This window comes from Marmota flaviventris, chromosome 10 (genome assembly GCF_047511675.1).
Source record: "Marmota flaviventris isolate mMarFla1 chromosome 10, mMarFla1.hap1, whole genome shotgun sequence".
In the NCBI taxonomy this organism is placed as follows: Eukaryota; Metazoa; Chordata; class Mammalia; order Rodentia; family Sciuridae; genus Marmota; species Marmota flaviventris.
This window is the reverse complement of record NC_092507.1, coordinates 86896490-86923487: the sequence shown is the minus strand read 5'-3', so window position 1 is coordinate 86923487 and position 26998 is coordinate 86896490. Positions and strand designations below refer to the sequence as shown.

The 26998-nt window shown below is 38.0% G+C and overlaps 1 protein-coding gene across 1 annotated transcript; it reads left to right on the top strand.

Annotated features, from left to right (window-relative positions):
• Positions 1 to 26784, top strand: LOC139707389 (rho GTPase-activating protein 29-like). The gene is given in 10 exon segments (XM_071618624.1): positions 1 to 111; positions 6950 to 7141; positions 7654 to 7789; positions 15081 to 15218; positions 15777 to 15967; positions 16650 to 16787; positions 19878 to 20110; positions 22882 to 23200; positions 23323 to 23431; positions 25934 to 26784. Coding segments are annotated over 10 exon segments (2418 nt in total).
• The last annotated feature ends 214 nt before the right edge of the window (positions 26785 to 26998 follow it).

Here is a 26998-nt window from a genome sequence, read left to right as displayed (position 1 = left end):
ATGGATTGGAATCGTCCTCGGAGTGAGGCTGAGGAACATCTCTCAGGAGCTCCCCTCTACTCCAGGGCCGAGGTCCAAAGGCCCATCATTGTTGGCAAATTTGGTGTGAGGGTAAGGAAGAAATGGATCCAGGGTGAGCCCCCAAATGTTATAGTTCAAGCTTTGTCCCAGAGTTTCATAAACTGACTTCCAGACCACTCATGTATAATTGAATCAAGCCTTTATTGAAGCACACCAGTGGCGGCTGACCAGAACATAAAGCTGTTCCCCTGATCAGCCCCGAACAATTGCAAGGGCACTCCTTATAAGCCTGAAAACCGCAAAAGGGATGTTTGGGGGGGGGGGGTCTAGCCAATGCAAGCAAGCCAGGTTACAGAAGTAGGACAGTGCAGTCAAGCGGAGGGAAGCCTAAACAATCACAGCCCAGTCACCCCAGTTACAGAAACAGAGCCCTGTTACCCTAGTTACAGAAACAATGCCACATTAGGTAGTTCTGTGTTCTTAAAGGTTTCTTTAGCAAAAGGAAAAGAACATCTTGCCCCAGTCATGACTCTTTTACTTGGCATGGTTGTTTTACAGGATGAAGTCATAAAACAAAATGGAGTCGCATTTGCTCCTACTATCACAAAACTACACATTCCTCCTGTCAATATGCAGAGGAAGATGTGGTAAAGGACTGTGACATCATACCACCACCAAGAGTTGGATAATGGGATTCACTTTGACCCTTTCTCTCATGAATGCTAGATGATTCACCTTGTGTGACAACAACAACAAAAAAATAAAATAAAATAAAATTTTCCACCTAAGTGGGTTGAGCCCAGTAGCTCATCCTGTCTCCTACCTGAAAAGGCCAGAGATCCTCTTAAAAAGCTGGAGACATCCCTAACTTAAGGTCCTACATGTATTGACCTCTGATTAGTCTGTCATATGTTACCAAGCCCAATTGTTTTGTGCTTCAGAGAAATGTGGCCCTGTACTACACTCCAGGATGCTTTTGGCTCTTGATAATCTTCTCAAAGCAACTTATATAACCTTACCAAGGAAGATGGGTCCATGAGACCAATGCTAGGGACAGATAGACCCAGGATTGCATCCAATGCTATTTATTGGAGACTAAAGGACAGAAGCATTTCTCAGGCAGCAGCAAGATGCTGGACTGCCACTGGGATGATACCTGGACATTCTCAAAAACAATAATGTCTCTGACACATCAGTGGATATTAAGAAACAGGTCAGGCCAGGCTGGGTGGGGTCATGCCTGTAATCTCAGCAGCTGGGAAGGCTGAGGCAGGAGGATGGCAAGTTCAAGGCCATCCGGGGAACTCAGAAAGATCTTCAGCAACTTAGTGAGATCCTGTCTTAAAATAAAAAAAATAAAAAGTGATGGTGGGTAAAACACCCTTGGGTTACATCCCCAGTACAAAAGAAATGGCAAAAGAAAAGTAAAGGTCTGAGAATCAGAGACTGGGACAACATGTTTCTGTGATTGTTAACAACTTTGTTGGCCTCCAGGGCTTGAGATGTGTGTCAGGATTAACTGGTGGGTAAAATGGCAGTTATGACTGAGATGGCTCTGGTCACATCAAGCTGTATCCCTATGCTATGGTTTGGTGCAGTTTTGTGTATTAGAAAGCTTCATGTATTAGAAAGATAAACCTCATTGTGGTGATTTTAGGAGGCAGAATCTCCTGGGAGGTCATTGGATGTGTGTTCTTAGAAAGGAATGGCTCTCCTGAGATGCTGAGTCAGTCCTCCTGAGAGCTGTTTAGAAGCCTGAGCCTGAGCCCTGGGTTTTGCCCTGGCTTCCTCCCACAGGCCAAACCAAGAGGGCTGCCTGATTTTGGCCTTGCATCTTTCAGAACTGTGGGATAAATAAATCTGTTTAAAAAAAATAAACTGAGCCTGTCTCAGGTATTTTATAACAGTAACAGAAAATGGATTAATGTACCTATGACCAGAAAGGGCTAAGGATTTCATTCTTCTGTAAGTGAAATTGTACCTCAGGTAGGAATCTCTAAATTGGAAAGAAAACCACTTATTAATATTTTAGCAACTGTTATAAAAAGTTTGAACACTTTGAATTGTCTACTTGCAGTGCAATCTGAGAGGGATTTGGCCTAGGAGGACTCCAGAGGAGAAGTGATCTCTTTGTCCTGCTGTTCATCAGGAAGTCACTTGTGCCATAACTAGTAAAAAGTGATATTTCTGATAAAAATCTAAATGTTTTTAAAGAAGAAATGAGAGCCTTTTATCAATGAGCACACCCTACATCATTGACATATTCAGCAGGATAAATCTGGGTTCCCTGGAAGCTTCATCCAGAGGAATTTTGCAGTCCAAGGCTATTATTCATCTTATAGGTATGCTACTTGCCCACTGGTGCAATGTAGTCTCTCAAGGGTTTTAAATGATCTATGGCCAGGTACCAAGATGCACACCTCTAATCCCAGCAACTTGGGAGGCTGAGTCAGGAGGATTGAAGGTTCCAATACTGAGATCCTCTCCCAAATTAAAAAAGAAAAAGTGTTCAGGATGCAGCTCAGTAGTAAAATGCCTCAAGTTTAATCCCCAGTACCAATACACACACACAAACACACACACACACAAACACACAAACACACACAGTCCAGCAGCCATGTGTGTACCAAATGATTGCCATCAGATTTACACAACTCAAGGAAGCCAACACTGACCATGGCTTAGAATATTCCATGACCACAGTGTCCCTGCTGATGCTGCTACCGTGAAAGTCTGCAAATCAAAATGAATTTATTTGTACCAAAAACCTGACAAAAATGGAGGCCAAGGGACCATGCAGGAGACGGTCCTTAATCTTGGTAGTTTGATCAAAGAATCTTTCAGGAGGACTCTGCCAAAACCACTACCTTATCCAAAAGAAATGATTCCAAACCCCTGACTTTCCAAATAAGATCATAACATTTTATCTTTGGTTCTCAAGAGATTAATAAAACACAGAATGGGACCCACAAATTCCAAGGAACTCCATGAGAGCCTTTCTCCTGCATTCCAGCTGAGACTATTATGGTTCATTCTTAAGCACATTTTGAAATTGGTGGGCAAATGTTACCAAAGATAATTAAAAATTGTGATGGCTTTCATGTGAATGTTCCAGATGAACAGCTGTCAAAGAGCTTCACTCTAAGAAGTGCATTTCAAGACAGGTGAAGTGGGCGATGCATGTAATTCCAGCTTCCCAGAAGGCTGAGGCAGGAGGATGTCAAGATTCAGATGAGACTTGGCAATTTGTCAAGCCTATTTAAAAATAAAACCAAAATGACTCAGCATGTGGCTTAGTGGTAGAGTACCCCTGGTTCAATGCTCAGTACTGGGGGGAGGTAACTTTTTATGCTTCAGATTAGGTTTATTTGGGGGGTGGTGTGGGACACAAACTGGGGATTGAACTCAGGGGGGTACTCGACCACTGAGCCCCATCCCCAGTCATATTTTGTGTTTTTCTTTAGAGACAGGGTCTCACTGAGTTGCTTAGTAGTGCCTTGCTCTTGCTGAGGCTGGCTTTGAACCTTCAGCCTCTGAAGTTTTAGGTTGGTTTTAACAAGGTCTCTGATTACTTGAAAAAAAGGAAAACTTAGTCATCTATGATAAAAGTTGAAGTACTATTTCCTATGACATAACTTTCTGTATTAGCTTTCAAAATCTTTCATCACTCTGGCTAAATGACTTATCTTTTATAATGATCTAAGACCCTACTTTCACTAAGTGCTTTAAACCTTTTGAGATTGTTGACTAACTTCTCTAGGATCAAATTCTACATTGTCACTTGACCTTGAGCTAACATTGGGATATTACAGAAAGGCTCCAAAAATTCTCAAGTGATTTCTAGAAGAGAGATATTAACCCAATTAGCCTAATTTGATATGATGGGAAACCCTGTCAAATAAGACATAACTTTTTCAAGTTATATTTATTTGGCTGTTTATTAATATTTGCTTCAAAATCGCACTAAATTTATTTAAAAAAAACTAACATATTGTCAGACATAGTTCTGGACACTATATTAAAACAACCAAATCACCTTGTTAATAGCTGGTTACAGCATATTACCAACAGATTTTTAACCATGGCTCTTCTAAGTGTTTATCATATGAATTACCATTTGGATTTTTTTCCTACAAGTAACTACAATCAGATTCATGGAAAAAACAAACAAATAAACAACCTCTAACAAGTATACTTGAACACAGGTTTTGGATTTACAGGTTTATTTATTTTTGGTGCTATGGATCAAACCCAGGGCCTTGTACATGCTAGGCAAATGCTTTACCTTTTAAATTTTTAATTTGAAATAAGGTGTGATGGTGAACACTTGTTATCCCATCTACTTAGGAGGCTAAGGCCAGAAGATCTCAAATTCAAGGACAGTCTCAGCAATTTAGCAAGAACCTGTCTCAAAATAAAAAAAAAAAATTATAAAATAAAAATAAAATAGGCTGGCAGTGTAGCTCAGTGGTACAGTGCCCCTGGGTTCAATCCTCGGTATCAAAACTACATAAATGAATAATTTAATTAGTTAATTGAAATGAAATGAAAAGGGCTGGGGATGCAGCTTGGTGGTACAGCTCCCCTGGGTTCCATCCCCAGTGCCAAAGGAAAAGAAATTAATGTCAGTACCTACATTGTTTAAAAAAAAAAAAAGGAGACTGTGACAGGAGGATGGCAAGTTTGAGGCCAGCCTCAGCAACTTAGTGAGGAACTAAGCAATTCAGTGAGAACCTGTCTTTAAATTAAAAAAAAAAAAAATAGAAAGGGCTGGGGATCTGGCTCAGTGGTAGAGCACCAATGGGTTTAATCCCCAGTACAAAGAGACAAACTGAAGAGGTCTTTCCTAAGCCTTGAAGACTGATTCCACCCTCCTTGTCCATGCCTTCTCTCTCAGTGGGTCTAGATATGCTGCAAGGTAACTGGATACCTACGTGACTGTTGGCAGTTGGATATCTGGTGTCCATTCTGTTTTCTTCATGGGTGATGCTACTTTTCTTCAAAAACCTGTTTTCTCTCTGGAATTTTTTAAAATTATTTTTTAATTAATTTTGATATGAACAAGGTTTCCTTTACAATGATATTTTGGAGTTTTAGTTTTTCTTAGTTTAGGGATTAAGGGCTTTTCTGTCTCACAGGCAGGAGCAGGAGGGTCACATATGGGCAAAATTAGTCTATGGTGTGGAGTGCAGGGACAGAGGCATCCTTGACCCTCACTATCCCTGATTCTGCACGCATGCATGAAAATCTGACTATATCAGTTAATCTGGAGAAAGAAAATCCAATCTGGGTTACATGGGTGGAGATTGGGGAATGTGATCAGATACTGCTTTCTGATTGCATGATAGTCAAAAGGTGGAGTTGGGGGCGTGGTCAGGGAGGTCAATAAAAGCTTCTTCAGAGCCAGAGGAGAAACACAAGTGTCCTGGAGCCCAGGAGTCCAACCCTGGCATGCTGAGGATCCCAGCCTGGCCATCTGCTCAGGTCCTGTAAGTCATTCACCACCCTGAGCACTACAACATTCCCACCTCATCTGTGCAGAGGTAGGAACAATTTTGTATTTGATTTTTTCTTATGCACCAATTTAAGACTTAGATTTTGCCTCTCAGTGTGATTTTAACTTTATGCTGAACATTAGGATTTCCACTTTAGTTTATGTTGCTTTCAATTTTCTTTCTTTCTCGACTTTTGTTCCAGAGATTGAACTCAGGGCACTCAACCACTCAGCCACATTCCCAGGTCTATTTTGTATTTTATTTAGAGACAGGGTCACACTGAGTTGCTTAGCACCTACTCTTCTGAGGCTGGCCTTGAATCTACTGTGATCCTCCTATCCGTTTTCCCAGGTGCTAGAATTACAGGCATTTGCAAAAGGCCCAAATCTTCTTTTTTCTTTCCTTTCTTTTTTTTTTAGTTGAGAGGGACACAATACATTTATGAATCTATCAATGTATTAGGTGGTACTAGGAAATAAAGCCAGGGCCTTGTGTGTGTGAGCAAGCACTCTACCAACTAAGCTATATCCTCTGCCAATTATTTATTTATTTTTATGTGCTGCTGAGAATCAAACCCAGGGCCTCACACTTGCTAGGTGACCACTTCACCACTGAGCTTCAGTCAAAGCTGCTTTAATATTTCTTAACCAAGGAGAATGATTGAAATTCTTTATCATTCTAATTGATTGGAATTCTATTTTTGATGTTTAAGATATTTACTTTGTGTGCCTTTAAAATGATACTTTATTGCCAGGTGATGGTATGTGCCTGTAATCCGATCAGCTCAGTAGGCTGAGGAGCAAGAGGATTGGTGTTCAAAGCCAGCCTCAGCAACAGTGCGGCCCTAAGCAACTCAGGGAGGCCCTGTCTCTAACTAAAATACAAAATATGGCTGGAGACGTGGCTCAGTGCTTGAGTGCCCTGAGTTCAATACCCAGTCCCAAGTCCCCAAAATTATACCTTAAGGCCTACATGGTTTTGTGATTTTATTGTTTGTTTAAACAAATTAAACAAAAGCTTAAAACTATCTCATGCAACACTTCACAGACTCTGTTCTGATCTATTTGTTCTCTTCAACTCCCTCTAAGGAGGAAGAATCTCACAAGGGTAACAGATATCCATGAGACTCTGTTGTAATTTCCAAGTATTTTATAACATGGGCATGTGCTTTTACAATTGCTCATTTAATTTTCTAAAACTAAAACTAATGTCACCCATGTGAGGACATGTCCTTTTCCAGGCATGGTAGTTTCAGAAACTGAGGAGCCTACTGCCTTAGGTCACATGACACTCCAAATCCACTTTTACAAGGACAAAATAATAATTGAAGGCTTTCCCCCATAAGGGTGAGGTGTGCTTAGACTCCCCAGTACCCCATTCCCAGTGGCTGGCAAGGTATGGGATAGTGGCCTTTTCCCTGGACCATTTTACAGGATCCTTCTTCTTTCAGACTCCCCAGGATGAGCATCCAGTCCCCATCCATGCTGCTGGAGCTGGCAGGGAGCAACCTGCTGAGCGACAAGTCTAGGGCCATTCTGGATTTGGAATACCTGCCCATAGAGCTCCTCCCACCACTCTTTTTGGAGGCTTTCAGCAGGGGACACACTGAGGTCCTGAAGAAATTGGTGCAGGCCTGGTCCTTCACCTGCCTGCCCTGGGGGCCCTGATGAGGAAGCCACAGCTTGAGATGATCCAAGTGGCCCTGGATGGGCTTGACAGGCTTCTTGCCCAGCAGGATAGCCCCAGGTAAGGGGGACCCAGGTAGCCTGGAAGGGAACACCCTTGGGTTCCAAGAAACTGACCATGACTGATAGATCCAGAGAAAGTGGATGTTGAAGGGTGGACCAAGTGTTTCCTACTCTGCCAGCAAGGAGGTGTGGAGAGGCCTTGGCCATGCTGAGTCCCATCTGGGAGTGGCTTCTGTATGTGGAGGTGCTTGGGGCAGCTAAGGTGACCCATGATGGAGGCTGTACCTGCCCCTTCCTCAGCCTGTAGAAGTGGGGTGACACTAGGCTGGATTGTAGGGGAAAGGTGTAGAGAAGAGTGAGACAGAAGGAAGAAGTGGAGCAGGGAGAAGCAGCTGAGAGGTGAAGGAAGGGGCCTCAGGGCTGATACTCTGATTTCATCCCCACAGCAGGTGGAAACTGCAGGTGCTGTATTTGCGGAATGTTCCCCAGCACTTCTGGAAGACATGGTCTGGAGCCATGGTCGATGCCTGCACATCAGAGGCCATGAAGAAGAATTGAACATTAAACCTGGTCCAGCAATGGCAGGTAAGCCACCCTTGAAGGTAGTCATAGACTTGTGCCTCACAGAAAGGCCCCTGGATGAATTCTAGGCCCAGTTGTTCCTGTGGGTCACACAGAGAAGGGACATGGTACACCTGTGTTGCAAGAGGCTGAAGATCTTTGAGAAACCCACTGGCCACACCAGGAAGGTCCTGAGATTACTGCAGTTGGACTCTGTCCAGAAGGTGGAAGTGCACTGCACCTGGGCACCCTCCACTTGGATGCTTGTGCTCCTTTATTGGCCCTGATGAGCAACCTGAGGAAGCTGCTTGTCTCCCAGGTCTGCGTGCCTGCCCATACCTCCCCAGAAGACCAGGAGTGGCTGCTCACCCAGCTCACTTCTAAGTACCTCAGGATGGACTGCCTGCACCACTGCCTGCAGAGACTCAAGCTTGGATTAGACAACTCCACCTACTGAAAGAGAAGAGAAGAAAACGGAACTCTGAGAGTAATTTGTTGTTTGTTTGTTTTGTTTTTTGTTTTCTTCTCTTCCATTTTATCCTCTTTCTTTCTCCTCTACCCCTCCTCCTCTGGTCCTCACAACCCCAACATATGTGCAACCAAGAACTTTGTATGAAATAGAACTTTAAGAACTGAGTCACCAGAATAATATCATATAGAGGAATTGCATAAGACCCTCTTTTATATTTCTCTCTCTGTTTTCTTTTTATTTTTCTTCCTCCCTCTCTCTCTTCCTATTTCAACCTCCTAATTTTTACTTCTTGTAATTTTCTAAATACATATATTTTTTTTATGCATTCTACTGTCCTCCCTCATACTTGTCTCCCCTAAATTACCTCCTGTCTATTCTCCTGCTACTAACACTGTTGATTAGAGTTATCCTCCAAATTTCCTAAGATTTATTAACCCCCTTTCCCCCACATATTTCCCTGTTAATATATCATCAGTCACCTGATCCCCAGTTCTCTGTCCACCGCCAGAAAGTGTACATCTTCTATGATATTACTGATTATATTTTAAATTATAATTGAATCCTACATTACTAGACATTGAGACTAAGTATAAATGTCTTAATAGCAGTAATTTACACATAGGTGATGTATTGTTGATATTGGGAACTGTCAACATTGTCCTTCCCCACAAAGGAGGGTTCTTGGAATATAAAAGAGCACTACAAATCTATAAGATAAAAGCAATAACACCAGTCCCACAGAGCAGGAAAGAAATGCCAGCAACATGAAAAGACAAGGGAAGAAAATAGCAGAAACAATTGAAGACACACATCATTAGAAGAATTATCAGAAACAGCAGAAAAAAAATGACAGAGAAACATTTCAAGATTAACATTATTCAGATGTTTTGGAATCTCAAAGAAGACATTAGACAACAAATACAGACATTGAAAGATCACTTTGACAATGAGCTACATAAACAAATGCAAGAAGCAAAATATCACCTCTACAGGGAGATTGAGGTATAAAAAAAGAAAGAAAGAAAGAAATCCTTGAAATGAAATAAATAATAAACCAAATTAAAAACACAAATGAGAGCATCACCAGCAGAGTAGACAACTTAGAAGATAGGACATCAGGCCAGGAAGACAAAGTCTATCATCTTGAAAAGAATGTAGCAGCACAGCAAAGATGATAAGAAACCACAAGCAGAACATCCCAGAAATATTGGATAGCATAAAAATACCAAATTTAAGAGTTATTGGGATAGAGGAAGGCACACAGGCCCAAACCAAAGGAATAAGCAATCTGTTCAATGAAATAATATCAGAAATATTTTCAGAAATGAAGAATGAAATGGAAATCCAAATCCAAGAAGCCTACAGGGCGCCGAAAATGCAAAATCACAAAAAACCCACACCAGGACACATTATAATGAAAATGCCAAACATTCAGAAATAGGAGAGAATTTTAAAAGCCAGAAGAAAAAGGAATCAGATTACATATAAGGGAAAACCAATTAGGATAATGGCAGATTTTTTTTAACACAGTCCCTGAAAGCTAGAAGATCCTGGAACAATATATTTCAAACTCTGGAAGATAATGGGTTCCAACTAAAATATTGTATCCAGCAAAACTAAGCTTCAGATTTGAAGAAGAAAGAAAAACTTAAATGATAAACAAAAGTTAAAATAATTTACACCTAGAAAGTCAGCACTACAAAACATCCTTGGCAAAATATTTCATGAAGAGGAATTGAAAAACAACCATGAAAAACAGCAGAGGGAGGTAGTACACTAAACGAAAAACTAATCAAAGAGGAAACAAAGTCACATTAAGTAACAAAAATAAATAAATATGGCTGGAAATGCAAAACATATCTCAATAGTAACCCTAAATGTTAATGGCTGAAACTCACCAATCAAAAGACCTAGGCTAGCAGATTGGATTTTAAAAAAATGATCCAAGAATATGCTGCCTACAGGATTCTCATTTGATAGGAAAAGACATACACAGACTGAAGGTGAAAGGTTGGGAAAATCATACCACTCACATAGACTGAGAAAGCAAGCAGGGGTCTCCATACTCATATCAAATAAAGTAGACTTCAAGCTAAAGCTAATCAAAAGGGATAAAGATGGACATTACATACTGTTCAAGGCAACCATACACCAAAAGACTTAACAATCATAAATATCTATGCCACAAACAGTGGTGTAAAAATATTCATCAAACAACTCTTCTCAAGTTCAAGAGTCAAATTGACCTCCCAGCACAATAATCTTGGGTGTCTTTAACCCACCTCTCTCACCACTAGACAGATCTTTCAAACAAAAGTTAAGTAAAGAAACTATAGAGTTCAATAATACAATAACTTAGACTTAACTGACATATATTGAACATATCAACCAGCATCAAGCAGATACAATTTCTTCTCAGCAGCCCATGGATTTTTCTCAAAAATAGACAATATACTATGTCACAGGGAAACTTTTAGCAAATACAAAGGAGTAAAGGTACTTCCATGCATTTTATCAGATCATAATGGAATAAAATTGGAAATCAACAACAAACTAAACATTAAAAATTCTGCATCACATGGAGACTGAACAATATGTTGCTGAATGAACAATGGGTTACAGAAGGCATCAAGGCAGACAATAAAAAATTCTTAGAGGTAAATGAGAACACAGACACAACATATCAAAATCTCTGGGACACTATGAAAGCAGTACTAAGAGAAAAATTCATTGCATGGAGTTCATTCCTTAAAAGAAGAAAAAGTCAACAAATAAATGACCTCACACTACACCCCAAAGCCCTAGAAAAAGAAGAACAAATCAGCAGCAAAAGCAGTAGAAGGCAACAAATAATTAAAATGAGAGCTGAAATCAATGAAATCAAAACAAAAGAAAAAATTGAAACAATTGACAAAACTAAAAGTTGGTTCTTTGAAAAAATAAATAAAATTGACAGACTCTTAGCCATGCTAACGAAGAGAAGGAGAGAAAGAACTCAAATTACCAGCATACGTGATGAAAAGGCAATATCACAACAGACCCTACAGAAATACAGAAGATTATTAGAAATTATTTTGAAAACTTATCCTCTAATAAAATAGAAGACAGTGAAGGCATTGATAAATTCCTTTAGTCATATGATCTGCCCAGATTGAGTCAGGAAGATATACACAGCTTAAAGAGACCAATATCCTGTGAAAAAATGGAAGAAGCCATCGAAAGAATACCAACCCAAGAAAAGCCAAGGAACGGATGCATACACAGCTGAGTTCTATAAGAACTTAAAGAAGAACTAATGCCAACACTCTTCAATGTATCTCAGGAAATAGAAAAAAAGAGAGAGTACTTCCAAACTCATTCTATGAGGCCAATATCATCCTGATTCCAAAACCGGACACAGACACTTCAAAGAAAGAAACCTTCAGACCAATATCTCTAATGAACATAGGTGCACAAATCCTTCATGAAATTCTGGCAAATCCAATATAAAAACATATCCAAAAGATTGTGCACCATGATCAAGTGGGATTGATCCCAGAGATGTAAGGTTGTTTCATCATAAAGAAATCGAATAAATGTAATTCATCATATGAATGGACTTTCAGATAAGAATCATATGATCATCTTGATAGATGCAAAAAAAGCATTTGACAAAAGACAGCACCCCTTTATGTTCAAAACACTAGAAAAACTAGGGATAACTGGAACATATCTCAACATTATAAAGGCTATCTATGCTAAGCCTCAGGCCAATATTATTCTAAAGGGAGAACAACTGAAAGCATTCCCTCTGAAATCTGAAAAAAAGTCAGGGATGCCCTCTCTGACCACTTCTATTCAACATAGTTCTTAAAACACTGGCCCAGATCAATTAGACAGAAGAAAGAAATTACAGGAATAAATATAGGAAAAGAAGAACTTAAACTAGCACTATTTGCTGATTATATAATTCTATACATAGAAGACCCCAAAAACTCCACCAGAAAACTTCAAGAAATAGTAAATGAATTCAACAAAGTAGCAGGATATAAAATCAAAACCCATAAATGAAAAGCATTTCTGTGTATCAGTGACAAATCCTCTTAGCAGGAAATGAGGAAAACTATTCCATTCAAAATATCCTAAAAAAAAAAGATACTTGAGAATCAACTTAACAAAAGATGTGAAAGAACTATACAATCAAAACTACAGAACCCTAATGAGAAAAATCAAAAGAAGACCATAGAAGGTGAAAAGATCTACCTTGCTTGTTTATGAATAGGCAGATTAAAATTATCAAAATGACCACATTACCAAAAGCACGATACAGGTTCAACACAATTCCCATCCAAATCCCAATGGCATTTATCATAGAAATAGAAAAATGCAATCATGAAATTCATGAAAAATAAGGAACCCAGAATAGCTAAAGCAACTCTAAGCAGGAAGAATGAAGCAGGTTGTATCCCTATACCAGACCTTAAACTATACTACAGAGCAATAGTAACAAAAACAGCATAGTATTGGTACCAAAACAGGCTGGTAGACAAATGGTACACAATAGAGGACACAGAGACTAACCCACAAAATTTAAATTATCTTCTATTAGACAAAGGTGCCAAAAACATGCACTGGAGACAAGAGAGCATCTTCAACAAATGGTGCTGGGAAAACTAGAAATCCATATGCAACAAATAAAATTGAAACCCTATCTCTCACCATGCAGAAAACTTAAATGGATCAAGGACCTAGGAATTAAACCAGAGACTCTGTGTCTAATAGAAGAAAAAGAAGGCCCTAATCTTCACCATGTGGGATGAGGCCCCAACTTCCTTAATAAGATTCCTATAGCTCAATAATTAAAAAGAAGAATCAATAAATGGGATGGATTCAAACTAAAATTTTTATTCTCAGCAAAAGAAACAATCTGTGAGGTGAACAGAGAGCCTACATCCTGGGAGAAAATTTTTACCCCTCACATATCAGATAGAGCACAAATCTCTAGGGTATATAAACACCTCAAGAAGCTAAGCACCAAAAAAACAAATAATCAACAAATGGGCCAAGGATCTGAACTGACACTTCTCAGAAGAGGATATAAAATCAATCAACAAATATATGAAAACATGCTCATCACCTCTAGAAAGCAGAGGAATGCAAATCAAAACTACTCTATCATCTCACTCCAGTGAGAATGGAAGCTATTATGAAGAAAAACAACAAGTGTTGGCGAGGATATGGGGGAAAAACGTACACTCATACATTGCTGGTAGGACTGCAAATTGGTGGAGCCAGTTGAGAAAGAAGTATAGAGATTCCTTGGAAATCTGGGAATGAAACCACCATTTGACCCAGCTATTCCTCCTCTCGCACTTTACCCAAAGGACTTAAAAACAGCATATTACAGGGACATAGCCACATCAATGTTTATAGCAGCACAATTCACAATAGCTAAATTGTGGAGACAACCTAGATGTCCTTAGATCAATGAATGGATAAAAACGTGGCATTTATACACAATGGAATGTTAGTCAGCATTTAAAAAGAACAAAATCATGGCATTTGCAGGTAAATGGATGGCTTTGGAGAAGATAATGCTAAGTGAAGTCAGCCAATCCCCAAAAGACAAATGATGAATGTTTTCTCTGATATAAGAGGAGTGACTCATAGTTGGGTAGAAAGGAAGAGCATGGGAGTATGAGATTAATTCTAGATAGGGAAGAGGGGTGGGAGGGAAAGGGAGGGGGAAGTGGAATAGCAAGGATGGTGGAATGTGATGGACATCATTATACAAAGTACATATACGAAGACTTGAAATGGGTGTCATCATAGCTTATTTACAAACAGAGATATGAAAAAATGTTGTTTATATGTGTATTAAGAATTATAATGCAAAAAATATCGTACATGTGTAATGGCATAAACTGACATGAACATACTTTATATCCAGAGATACAAAAAATGTGCTCTATATGTGTAATAAGAATTGAAATGCATTCCAGTTGTCATGTATTAAAAAAATAAAATCAATTTTAAAAAAAGAAATAGCTTCACTAAATACATGAGAGTCTACTTTTGGATTCTATTTTATTCTGTTGATTTAAATGTCTCTTTCTAGGCCAAATCTCAAATCTTGAATCCTGTATGTCTACAGTGAATCTTAAGCAGTCTAAATTCTCTAAAATTTCTTTGGCTCTTCCATATCTTTAACATTTTCATATAAATTTTAGAATCAACTTGTTAATTTCTGCATAAAAACGTGCAGGGTTCTTCCAAAATCCTATATACTCAGCAATAAAAGAGAATAAAATCATGGCATTTGCAGATAAACGGATGGTGCTGGAGAAGATAATGCTCAGTGAAGTTAAGCAATCCCAAAGAAACAAATGCCACATGTTCTCTCTGATATAAGGAGGCTGATTCATCGTGGGGTAGGGAGTGGAGAACCAGGGAGGCATAGACCAACTCTAGAGCAGAGGGGTGGCAGGGGAAGGGAGAGAAAATGGAGTTAGAAATCATGGTGGAATGAGATGGTCATCATTGTGCCAAATACATGTATGGAGACAAAAATTCGTATGAATATACTTTGTATATGAGCAGAGATGTGAACTATTATGCTCTATATGTGTAATATGAATTGTAACACATTCCACTGTCATAAGTAACTAAAAAAGAAAAAAAAAATGTGCGTTTTATAAGAGATCAAGAAATGAGATGTTTTTTTTCATGTTAGAAATGCAAAATAATAGCTTTTTGTAATATATAAAAAATCTCAAAGTCTAAAAATTATTCCAAGTATAATATCATGTGGTATATGTTTTTTGTCATTTTACCCTTCTTACATACTAACATTTCTGTTGTAAGGACCCAGTTCCCTTGGAACATTTCAGCAACCATTAATGGCAAGAGTAGCTGCCACCAATAAGTTCAGAAAATGGAGATATCCCGCAAGATGTAGATACTGTGAATGCATTGTCACATTCCGAGGTGTTCAATGCAAAGAGGAAAGATCTTTTTGGAATCGCAATTTTTAATTTTGCTGTATACTTTTTTGTTATGATCTTACTTATTTGGAGACGTGTGTATGTGTGTGCATACACACACACACACACACACACACACACACACACACACACACATATATATATATATATATATATATATATATATATATATATATAATTTTTTTGTTTGTACTCCTGAGAACTAAATTCAGGGTCTTGTGCATGCCCCACAAGCACTCTACCCATTCTTAAAATTGTGTTTTGAAATGGGGTCTTGCTAGATTGGGCTGGCCTTCAACTTGTGATCTTCCTGTTTCAACCCCTCAAGTAGCTGGAATCATAGGCATATGCCATCACACCTGGCTCTGCCAGTACATTTTTAATAAAGTCCCACAGTTTATTTCTAGTTTCTACTTTGTTTTGCTGTTAAATGTAGTTCAAAAACCACAAGTAGTACTTTTTAACTTATTTTTGTCATTATTAGTCTGCCTGTACTTTGCTTAGTTGTGAATAATTTTAAGGTGTGTCAATCATCTTTCAAAAAACATTTTCTTTTAGTGTCTTCTTGTCTGCCATAAAAAAGGCATGGTAAACTTAGCCATTGTTTGCGGACATCAGAAACTTCAGGGGAAAACTCACTTATTTAGAGCAGAATTCTCACGCATTGCCAAAAAGGAGCCAGATGGCATTCTTTTCATAATAAAAATGTGTTCTACAGAGATTGAAAAGACAGCCTTGTATTTAGAAGTATGTTGTTAACTCTTAACACTCTAAAAACATAAATGCCTTTTTGATTTGTTTTAATGAAAAAGAGAATTTAAGAAAATCAGCACTCTTTCTTTGTAATAACTGAATTTATTCATATTTATTTGGAAAATGTTTATTTATTTGATTCAACTTTTTAAATACCAATAAAAATTGAAGTAGATCCATCAACTCTGTTTAGATGTCTGTATTTAGCCTTTTGTTGTTGAGAGCCACAGCCGAAGGGGCCCCAGCAAACTTCCAGCTGCCAGCAAACTTCCAGCTGCCGGCTGATGATTGGCTCACAGCGGCCCCAGCAACATCTAGCTGATTGGCTCCTCTGCGGTGATGCTCATTGGGCTGTTTCCCTGCCCTTTCAGACCATGGAGCTGCTCATTGGGGGACTTTTTTGGCTCCACCCACGTGACCCAGCCAATAGGCCTCAAGAGCAGGAGGATTGTGGGAGGTGGAGTGAGGCTTGTGTTGGAGAGAGAGGCTTGTGGAAAGCTGGTGGTGGCAGTTGGGGCTCTGAGGGTTTTTCCTGAGAGACTGTTTTGTTTGGCGTGTGTGGTTCTAAAAATAAAGTTAGTTTCTTTTGACAAGTGGCTTCTGATTGTGCCCAGCCAGACTGCGGCACTTTGTACTAAAGTAAAATATTGCATACTGTTTTTCTTTTCTCTTCAAGGGAATTTATCGTGTCAGTGGCAACAAGGCAAAAATGGCAAGACTGTGTCAAGCTCTGGAAAACAGTAGGCATTAAGCAGATCTGTCCCAATTTACTTCGCACAACATCTGTGAAGTGTTAAATTTACACCTTTAACAGGTTAAATTTGTATTCTAAACCTATCATCAAATAAAAAGAAAAAATATTTTATATTTCATATAAATATTGCTCCCCCAATTATTCTAAGATTTTATAATGATGTACTTTGATGTGGATATATTTCCATCCAGTATTCTGGCCACTCCATGAGCTCTGCCAGTTGTGAGCACTTTAGTTCTTGGAACTTTTCTTTATTTTTATTGCCCATTTCCCCACCCATCCTCTCTCTTTGTAATTTGCACCTGAAGCTCTTATTTTGAGATGTGTGTGTGTGCACACATACACAACACACATATAAATATTTATAAATTTGTTTTTTGTAATCCTGGGAATTAAAAATTCAGGGTCGTGCACTTCCCTGGCAAGCATATATGTTCTCTACTTCCCTTACCTTTCCTGTATTGTTCTTTTTTTCTTCAAAACCTTTCTAGGACATTTCTTTGTCTTTTTCTTCTTGACTAATGTAAATTACTCCATTTGTGAGATCATGTTTTGATTTTCAAGAAGTCTGATTTTTCTATTCCTTTGATAATATTTTTTAAAAGACTATATTATGCTTTTTATTATGGATATTCATTGATTTTTCTCATTAAGTGTTCTTTTCTCTATTTAGCCTCTAACCTCTGTAGAAATACAATGTCACCCTCATATATAGCATTAAGTTTTTTATAGCAACATAAAATTTAAAAATTAGGTGAAGAAAATTTTAATATATCATTTAATAATTTGAATATCTAGTGTTTTAAATTATGAGGTATTTTGTTTATTTATTTATTTATTTATTTATTTGTGTTGCAGCTCTTCTTCTTTTAAATCTGGTATCTATTTTTCATTTAGAGCACATCTCAATTTAGATCAGTTGCATTTCCAGTACTCTTTCACCATATCTGACTGGTTGCCAGAATATTGACAGTTTTAGACCTTCAATTTGTTCTTTTTCTAACCGTTTTGATTTTTGTCTTTCATGGTGTCTAGTTATGTTAAAGTTTGGACTTGAAATCGCATTGGAAGCACTTGAACACATCAAGGCTTTTTAAAAACTTTGAACTTTACTATAAAGTGGTCTAGGTGGACTGTTTGTTATATGCCTAACTACATTTCTCTAGTTCCCTGTTCTAGAACTGGTGTGATCCTTCCAGGAAGGCATTTTTTTTTAATTGTATATGGACACAATACCTTTAGTTTATTTATTTATTTTTATGTGGTGTTGAGCATCAACCCTAGTGCCTCACACATGCCAGATGATTGTACTACCACTGAGCCACAGCCCCAGTTCCCCAGGAAAGGGTTTTTTCCTTGCCTAGAGATACAGTACCAATACTGTGGGAGCCAGAGTGCCTAAGATGACTGTAGGATCTGTGTTTTCAGTGTGTATATACCCAACAAATCTCCATTGGAAGACAATTACCTCTCTGTGCCTTATGTTTGGCATTGCCTCAATTCAGAGAGCCTCTGTATCACATTGCTCAGAGAAAAAATTTCCAGTGTTATACGAAGGAGATTGCTCTAGTAAATGGAGTAGAGACAGGATTCTATAGAGAGCTAAGCTTTCTCAGCTAGCCTGCATGCAACCTAACCCAAGATCAACCTAACCTAAACCTGGTAGTGATTGTCCATGTCCCTTTAGGATTCTGAAAATCATGTTGAGTGACAAAGGGTCAACTCTCTTGTCAATGCTGCATCAGGACTTGTTCATCTGCTCTTCGACTTGTGAATTTTGTTGCTTTTTGTTTTCTCTATTTTCCTAGTCCTTATGAGCGTACAGTATCTTAGTGGGGTTGCAGGAGGGAAAGAAATTAAGTATAAATTGCTGGATCTACAATGTTAGCCCAGAAAAGCATTGATAACTCTTTAATCACATTTTACAGACACCTCAACTGAGAAATGGAGGTTGATACCTTTGAATGACGGGAAGTCTCATAATGTGTCATCCTTAATCTTGTTTAGTCAGTCAGGGAGAGGAGATGAATAGGGTCCAATATAATAAACTTGCATTCTGTTGAGAAATTTTGTATGTCTAAGACTTTCATTTGGGAAAGTGTGCTCAGTTCTTGCAATAGTGTCAGAGAGTAGCCTTTATTTGACTCATTGACCTAAAGCTCCAAGAGTTAAAGTGACTTGCTTCAGATATCAGAGTGGTGAAGAAAGAAACTGATCACAGGGAAACACCCTAAATTGCTACAAATATTATAGGACATCAGGTAGCTAAATGTTCACTGAATTTTCTATTGTAGATCAGTAGAAACATTGAAATTCTTATGGCAGTGGATATTTGTTGTAAGAATTTTTTCTTTTGATCTATTCATTGCAAATCAGCCTGTTTTAAAGATTCATGAGATGTTGACAGTATGGTTTTGTAGGTCATATTATCTTGTGCTGATCTTCATTCATGCCCAAGTAAAATCTGGGCCCTGTAGCACTTTGATATTTTTACCCCGTACTCATAAAATCCATGCCTTTTCTGATTCATTTTATTGATTTGTGTACTATCCTATGTTTGTTCCAGTAAAACAGCTGAATATCACGCTATTTGAGAGGCAGAAGTTAGTATAATGTGTTTAGAATAAAGATGAAGACTTAAAATCCTATCATAAATCTTAAAGTTTAAAATTCATTTAAAGTTTAGAATTTCACTCATTATCTATTAATTTGTTACTATCATAAATAAAATTTATAGTTAAGATTTTGATTTGCTTTCTAAGTCAATTCCTTACCAAACACATATATTTTATGGGAAGGGATGAAGCTCAGTACTAGAGTGCTTGACTATCATGCTTGAGGCCCTACGTTCAATCCCCAGAACTGAAAAAGAAATAAAAAAATACAGATTGTCTTTAGATTTTGTAAATCTAAAGGGACATGCTAAATTATTTGAGTAACTCTCACTTACTGTTTACTATAAAAAAAAGTTGATTTTTTCAAAATATTTATTTTTTGGTTGTAGCACGATGCAATACCTTTATTTTATCTATTAATTTTGATGTGCTGCTGAGGATGAAACCCAGGTCCACACATGTGCTAGGCAAGTGCTCTACCTCTGAGCCACATCCTCAGCCCAAAGGTATTTTTAATATAATTTTATTTCTTTAGCTACCAGAACCATTGGTTTTATTCCAATGGTACCAGGAATTTATGGAGCTTGCAAATGTCATTCAACAGATTAACCAAGAACAGGACACAAAAAGGGACAACTATGAAGACAACACATACCGAAATATGTGTATGGAAATCAACCAAATTCTTCTCAAAACCAAGGACCTTCTAAGACAATTGCCACCATCCAATTTTAACACTCTACAATACCTTGTCGTCCATCTTAAGTGGTAAGAATTTTTCTACCATCTTAACCATTTTTAATTGTACACGGCAATAGTCTTCAGTACATTTATATTGTTGTGGTATAATGTTCAAAATGATTTTTAGGATGTTTTTATTATGTGTTGGGAAAGGGAGACATTGAATATATGTTCATTCAGCAAACATGGTTCTCTCAGATGCCTCCTGTGTGCCAGGCTCTGGCTGGGGAGACTAGGATGAAAACACAGGGTTTCTACTATTTGTGGGCTCATCATTTTGGGGAACAGACCTGTATATAACCACAGTATATCATCATCCTTTTTCTTTTAGCTGTGCACAGCTTGCAGGCATGCATAGAAAGTTTTGGAGGTAGGGATAGAGCAGAAGAGGCAAAAGCCCTTGAGTTCAACTTTAAGAACTGTGTGATGATTTGGTAGAGAATGTGCAGAACAGCATACTAGGCAGAGTGTAACAGACATGGAGACACAAGAAATCATTTTGCATTTGGAAAATTTGATTTTATTAGGATACAATATAGCAAGCAGTAGCAGGAACTGTGCTACCCTTCCTAGAAGCCTGATAAGAAAATCTTACCTACCTGGCAGATGAGTTGACCATATTGTTTCTGTATTCACTAAAGAAATTGGCATCAGGAATTTTACATATTCAGATTTGCCTGCTAGACCTTCTGACAGCAATTCAGATCTCCTTTTTAACATTTTGTTTAAATGTATTTTGGGGGGGCTGGAGTTTTGGCTCAGAGGTAGAGCATGTGCAAAGCCCTGGGTTCAAAGATCAGCACCACATAAAAATAAATAAATAAAATAAAAATTTAAAAAATATATATTTTTTAGTTTGAATCAGTTATACATGACAGTAGAATGTTTTTAATCCATTGTACACAAATGGAGCAGAAATTTTCATTTCTCTGTTCATGATGTAGAGTCACATCTCATGTGCCATCTTACATGTACCTAGGGTAATGATGTTTTCTCATTCCACCATCTTTCCTACCACATACCCCTCCTCTTCCTTCCCTCCCCTGTGGCCAATCAATATTCCTCCAGCACCAAACACCCAATTATGGATCAGCATTTATTTATCAGAGAGAATATTTGGCTTTTGGTTTGGGGGGACTGGCTTATTTCATGGTATTCACTAACTCCATCCATTTACCTGAAAATGCCATTATTTTATACTCTTGTAATGCTGAGTAAGAGTCCATTGTGCATATATACCAAAGTTTTTTTTTTTATCTATTTGTCTGTTGAAGGCCTCAAATTATTCCATAAAATAGAAAAGGAGGAAACCCTTCCAAACTCATTCTGTAAAGCTAGTATCACCCTAATACCCAAACCAGCCAGAGACATATCAAGGAAAGAAAATTTCAGATACATATCCCCAATGAACATAGAGGCAAAAATTCTCCATAAAATCTGGCAAATCACATACAAAAACATATGAAAGAAACAATCAAGTTGTGTATTCCAGGTTTGCAAGGTTGGTTCAATGTACAGAAATCAATAAATTTAATTCATCACACCAATATATTTAAAAAGAAGAATCCTATGATAATATCAATTGATGCAGAGAAAGAGTTTGACAAAACACAGCATCTTTTCATGTTCAAAACATTAGAAAAAGTATGAGTAGTAGGAACATACCTCAACTTAGTAAAAGCTCTCTATGCTAAACCTAAGGCTAACATCATTCTAAATGAAGAAAAATTGGAAGCATTCCATCTAAAAATTGTTCAACATAATCCTTGCCTCTCTAGCCAGAGCAATTAGATGAAAGGAATTCAAAGGAATACTAATAGGAAAAGAAGAACTCAAACTATCATTCTTTGCAAATGATATAATTTTATAGTTGGAGGATCCAAAAAACTCCACGAGAAAACTTCAAGAATAATAAATGAATTTGGCAAAGTAGCAGGATATAAAATTAATACCCATAAATCAAATGCATTTCTATACATCAGTGATGAATTCTCTGAAAGACAAATAGCAAAACTACCACATTCACTATATATATATATATATATATATATATATATATATATATATATATATATATATATATATCACAGCTTCTTTACCCATACATAAGGCTAGTATCATCCTGATAGCTAAACAAGGAAGAGACAGATTTCCTTGGATAGTCATAGAAGTAACAAGCTGAGAGTTTTTGAAGTAAAACCAGACATTGATGGTGGCCATAGAATAGAGAGATGTTCATGAGAAAGAGTCATCTAGGCTAGAAAACTAGCTGTGGTGGCTGGGAGTGTGGCTAGTTGTAGAACACTTGCCTAGCACATATTAGACACTGGGTTTGATACTCAGCGCTGCATAAAAATAAATAAATAAAATAAAGGTATGTGTCCATCTCTAGGTAAATATGTTTTTTTTTTTAAAAAAAGAAAACTAACTGGGCAGTGAGAGAGAAATTGACAGTGCTGTTTCAGTTTCCAGTATAAGAAATGGGGAGTATATCCCACATACAAAGATGGAGCAATTTTTAGGGGTATTTTTCTTCCTTCTGCTACTAAGAGTTCAGTAGTTCCTTCTACTTACATGCATTTTATCCTAATATAGTACTCTGAAATTCAGTTTGGTGTGTGGTAAGTATCATAATGAAACAAAGAATTCTTTCCCTAGACCCCCAAACTTGACCCTTGACAAACCCTTTGTAGTCTTCTACAGCCTGAGTTTTCTTGACCCTTCTCAAGTCATAGTAAACTACCATTAAGGACCTCTATTAGGCAAATCTCATACACTTTATGTGTTCTTCTTTTCAGGGCTGTAGACCATTCTAAAGAAAACCTAATGAACTCAAAAATGTTGGGGTTGATATTTGGACCCTGTCTCATGAGGCCCAGGCCTACAACCATTCCTGGTACCATCTCCTCCTCCCTTGCTGCGTATGCCAATCAGGCCCTGTTGGAAGAGTTCCTCATTACCAATGCACAGATGATCTTCGATGTGTCCCTAGAGCCACAAAATGTTCCATGTAGTACTTATGTTGTTGAACCTCGAGTGGGTAAAAGCCCTCCTTCCAAACCTGTAATATCAACAGAACATTCCACAACGTCAGAATATTTTTCTACAAACAAGTGAGTTTTGACCATTATAGAATTGCATTAAATTTGTGATGTTTATGTTAACAAGTTAATAGTCTTTGAACTGTTTGTTTTGAGATATATTTTGCTCTTAGTTTAAAACTTTTCTTGTATCAATAGGATATCCACACTGCAGATATTGAAATTCAAAATTTTGAATTGGCTACATCATTTGAGGAATCAGAATGCAAGAAAAATGCATTGGAAAAATGGGATGCATGACTCATTGGTGATTGGTCATGTAACATATATGTTTGCATATTTCAAACCTTGCCAAGAAGTCATGATTAAAAACCAAGGTGAGGACTGGGCTTATAGCTCAGTGGTAAAATGCTTGCCTCAGCATGTGTGAGGCCATGAGTTGGATCCTCAGAACCATATAAAAACAAATAAATAAAAATGAAAATATTGTGTCCATCTACAATTCTCATTCTTTAAAAAAAGGTAAATTAAGGTTGGTTCAAACTTCAAGGTTTTATTAGTTAACTTTGCTAGCCATTGAGAAAGTTTAACGAATGTCATTTAAATGAATATCGTGCTTTGTTTCTTTCTTGTGAAAGATATTTTGAAATTCATAAATTATTTCTGTTCTCTTTCTGAAATTTGTTTTCACCTTTACTTCTTTGTCATCAATTAAAGTCAAAGGAGGAAAAAAGCTGTACTTCTTAAACTCAAAAAAAAAAAAAAAAAAAAAAGACTCCTAAAGTTTTTTGATGTCCCTTTACCTGTGGCCTAACTTTAGCACATTAAGCACACATGTCTTCCATTTTCTTGGCTCCAGTCTTTTTGGTCACTGTTTTTTGATCATTTTATTTCAGTGAATGGTTTCTGGTAAGGGGGTTGAAAACCTTCCATTCATTTATGCTTTAGTAGCGCTAAATCCAAATGTTTCAACATATAGCAATATATGTTAAATTTGACATATTAAATTAATGAAATATCAATGAGTGTAGCCTGAGAAAGTCTGAAAACAAAGACAGTCCACTACCTCTGCAAAGAAAAGCACTGAACTCACTGATTCCATTTATCTGATTTGATCTTATTAGCATTTCTGTGCTATGAAACTTGGCCTCATTTAAGCCATAGCTAACAGTCTCAGCAAGGTAAATAATGCCAAGGGTCATATCCCTAAATTATTGTAGATTCAGGATTTGAACCTCATCCTGTCTCATTCCTAAATGTAACCTTGTTTCGCAGTCCAAGAAAATTGGATTTCCAGGTAGGTATAGTAAAAACAATAAATAATTTTAAAATATTTGAAGTTTTCATTATATACCAGGTATTTCTGAGCCTTTTCTTTAGTAGATCATTAATACTACATGCCAACATATCTCCACATAGGAGTCTGTCTTGACACAAGAAGGCAGGTAGGAATAATGCACTAGATTTGCCCAGGGCAGAACTGGAGCAGGAGATGAGCCAGCACCCAGGCAGCTGGCTGCAGAGCCTGCACTCTTCATGGTGCTAGAAGTTCTGCAGGAATGTAAATACGTTCTGGTGTTTACCATCCAACCACAATGGCTCAGCTCCCTTCTATCAATGTGGAGAAGGGCCCAGGACCACAAATCATATGAGCACTGCCTGGGAACCAGAGAAGAGAGCCCAGCAGCCTCAGGTGAAGACGAAGGTCAGATGAGATGATGACTTGCAAGTGATGCTGGTGTGCACCTGTCTGCAAACCACTGCCCAAGGATATGGTAGAAGGACAAGGTGGCAGGGATGAGGACTGTGGGATATGAACATGGCCATTGGAAAGCCGTCAGACCACTGGCAAGGCACACAGTTTTCTGATGATTCCCAGGAGGGAGATGAGGATCTTGGCCAGAGGGCTGCACCTTTCTAGTAACAGGAGCTTCTGGGGTATATTCAGCAAAGACAGAGTGTGAGGAGCTAGGGTTCTAGGTGAGAAAACAGGGACCTTAGGGCCAGACTAGAAAAGAAAGAGAAGAAGTTAAATCTGTAGTCTTCAGGACCAGTAGCACAATGGCAATTTTGACAGCTCTTCAACCTTCCTTTGACCAGAGGATGTTGCCATGTATTAGTGGATCAGCTGGGAGAGCATCCAAGTCCTCTCTGGTGTGTTGCCCTCAGTATGGAAAGAATGTATCTGGGAAGCAGATTGATTGACAGGAAAAGTCCTTGGGATTCAGGACATGGCTTTGGTTGGTGTACAGAATAGTGTTACTGTTGTAGAGTTACCATTGTCTGCCTATTGAAATCAGGAATGTTCTAACCCAGAAAATAATCATTCATGGATAGTATATTAAAACAAGTTACTGGGCTGGGGATGTGGCTCAAGCAGTAGCGCGCTCGACTGGCATGTGTGCGGCCCGGGTTTGATCCTCAGCACCACATACAAACGAAGATGTTGTGTCTGCCAATAACTAAACAATAAATATTTAAAAAAATCTCTCTCTCTCCCTCTCTCTCTCTCTCTTAAAAAAATAAAAAAAAAAAACAAGTTACTTCAGGAAGTGTTCTTTTTTAAAATTTTGTGCTTTGTAGCTAATTGTTCTATTGATTTAGATAAATTTTAAAAAGTAATGCTTTAATTCAAAATGAGCCTTTAATGGTGTATGGATTTTTAATTCCTCTGCATAGATGACTGAGAATATCATGTAGGAAAAAACATGTAAGACTATATTTTTTGAGAGAGTGCCCATTTATAAATAACCACACTTCCTTATTAACCAATCTCCATGAAGTTAAAAAAAAATCTCTTCTTTTTCAGATAATAAACAACTTGAATCATCATCCCAAAAGATGGATGATATGTGTAAAACCACAAAACCACTTAGTCTGAAATCTGATGTGGCAAAACATGATATACAGTGGCCTATGCCAAGCACCAAGATCAGACATTTCCATTTGCCTACAGATAGGTTCCATATTGCAAGCTCTCCTAATGAGAGAAACAGCAGAAATGTGGGAAATGTGAATTCAGACAAATTTTGCCAGAATCTTACTTTTGAAGTACTTAATAGAAAAGATACCCCTACTACTGCTGGTTTCCAATTTAATGGCTTTGATCAGCAGATTCCACAAAAAACTCAGGAACAACAATGTGAACCAAAGAACTTAACTGGCATGAGTGCAGTGATTGTGCCAAGTGCACTCCAGGAAAAAGTCACAATGAGCTTCAGGGTTAGTGGTGACCATTCCAGCGATGACACACAGCCCAACACGCCAGCCAGTTCAGCAAGAGAGGCACCAGTGAGACATTCCTCTCATTCTCACCATCTTGCTCCTTCAAGAGCACCCAGAATATTGCAGACCCATCTTGGGACCACATTTTACAAACCACCTACTCTGACCAGCAAAGTCAGGGGGACTGAGGAGAGACCAGCTTCACCTTCAGCAGCAGTGCCTCCTAGCACAGCTCTTACTCTCCTGAGTCATGTAGAGAAATCTGTTCCAGAGGCAGACAGCACATCAGCTTATGTTTTGAAGCCAGCCGCTGAGCCTAAAGAGAACTGTGAGGAGGTTGGCCTGCCTGACATGAATCCAATGTGCCAAGGACTGAGGCTAAAAAAAATGGAAGAGTTACAAGACCTTGAAATTGAAATGCCACAGTTTGTGTAGGGTTGTCAAAATCCATTTTTTCTTTTTCTTGTTTCATTTTTTTGGTATTGTGTTTATTTTAGGAAAGAATGTTGTGACAGAAGTCTTTTTGTATAGGATGGCCAAAGTGTGTATTTTGCCTATTGGCCTTGTGTTGTGTTTGCTAGTCATATAGAATGGTAGTGTTTTAGTCATATAGAATGATAGTGCCTCACTGGTATTGTCTTTAAATTCT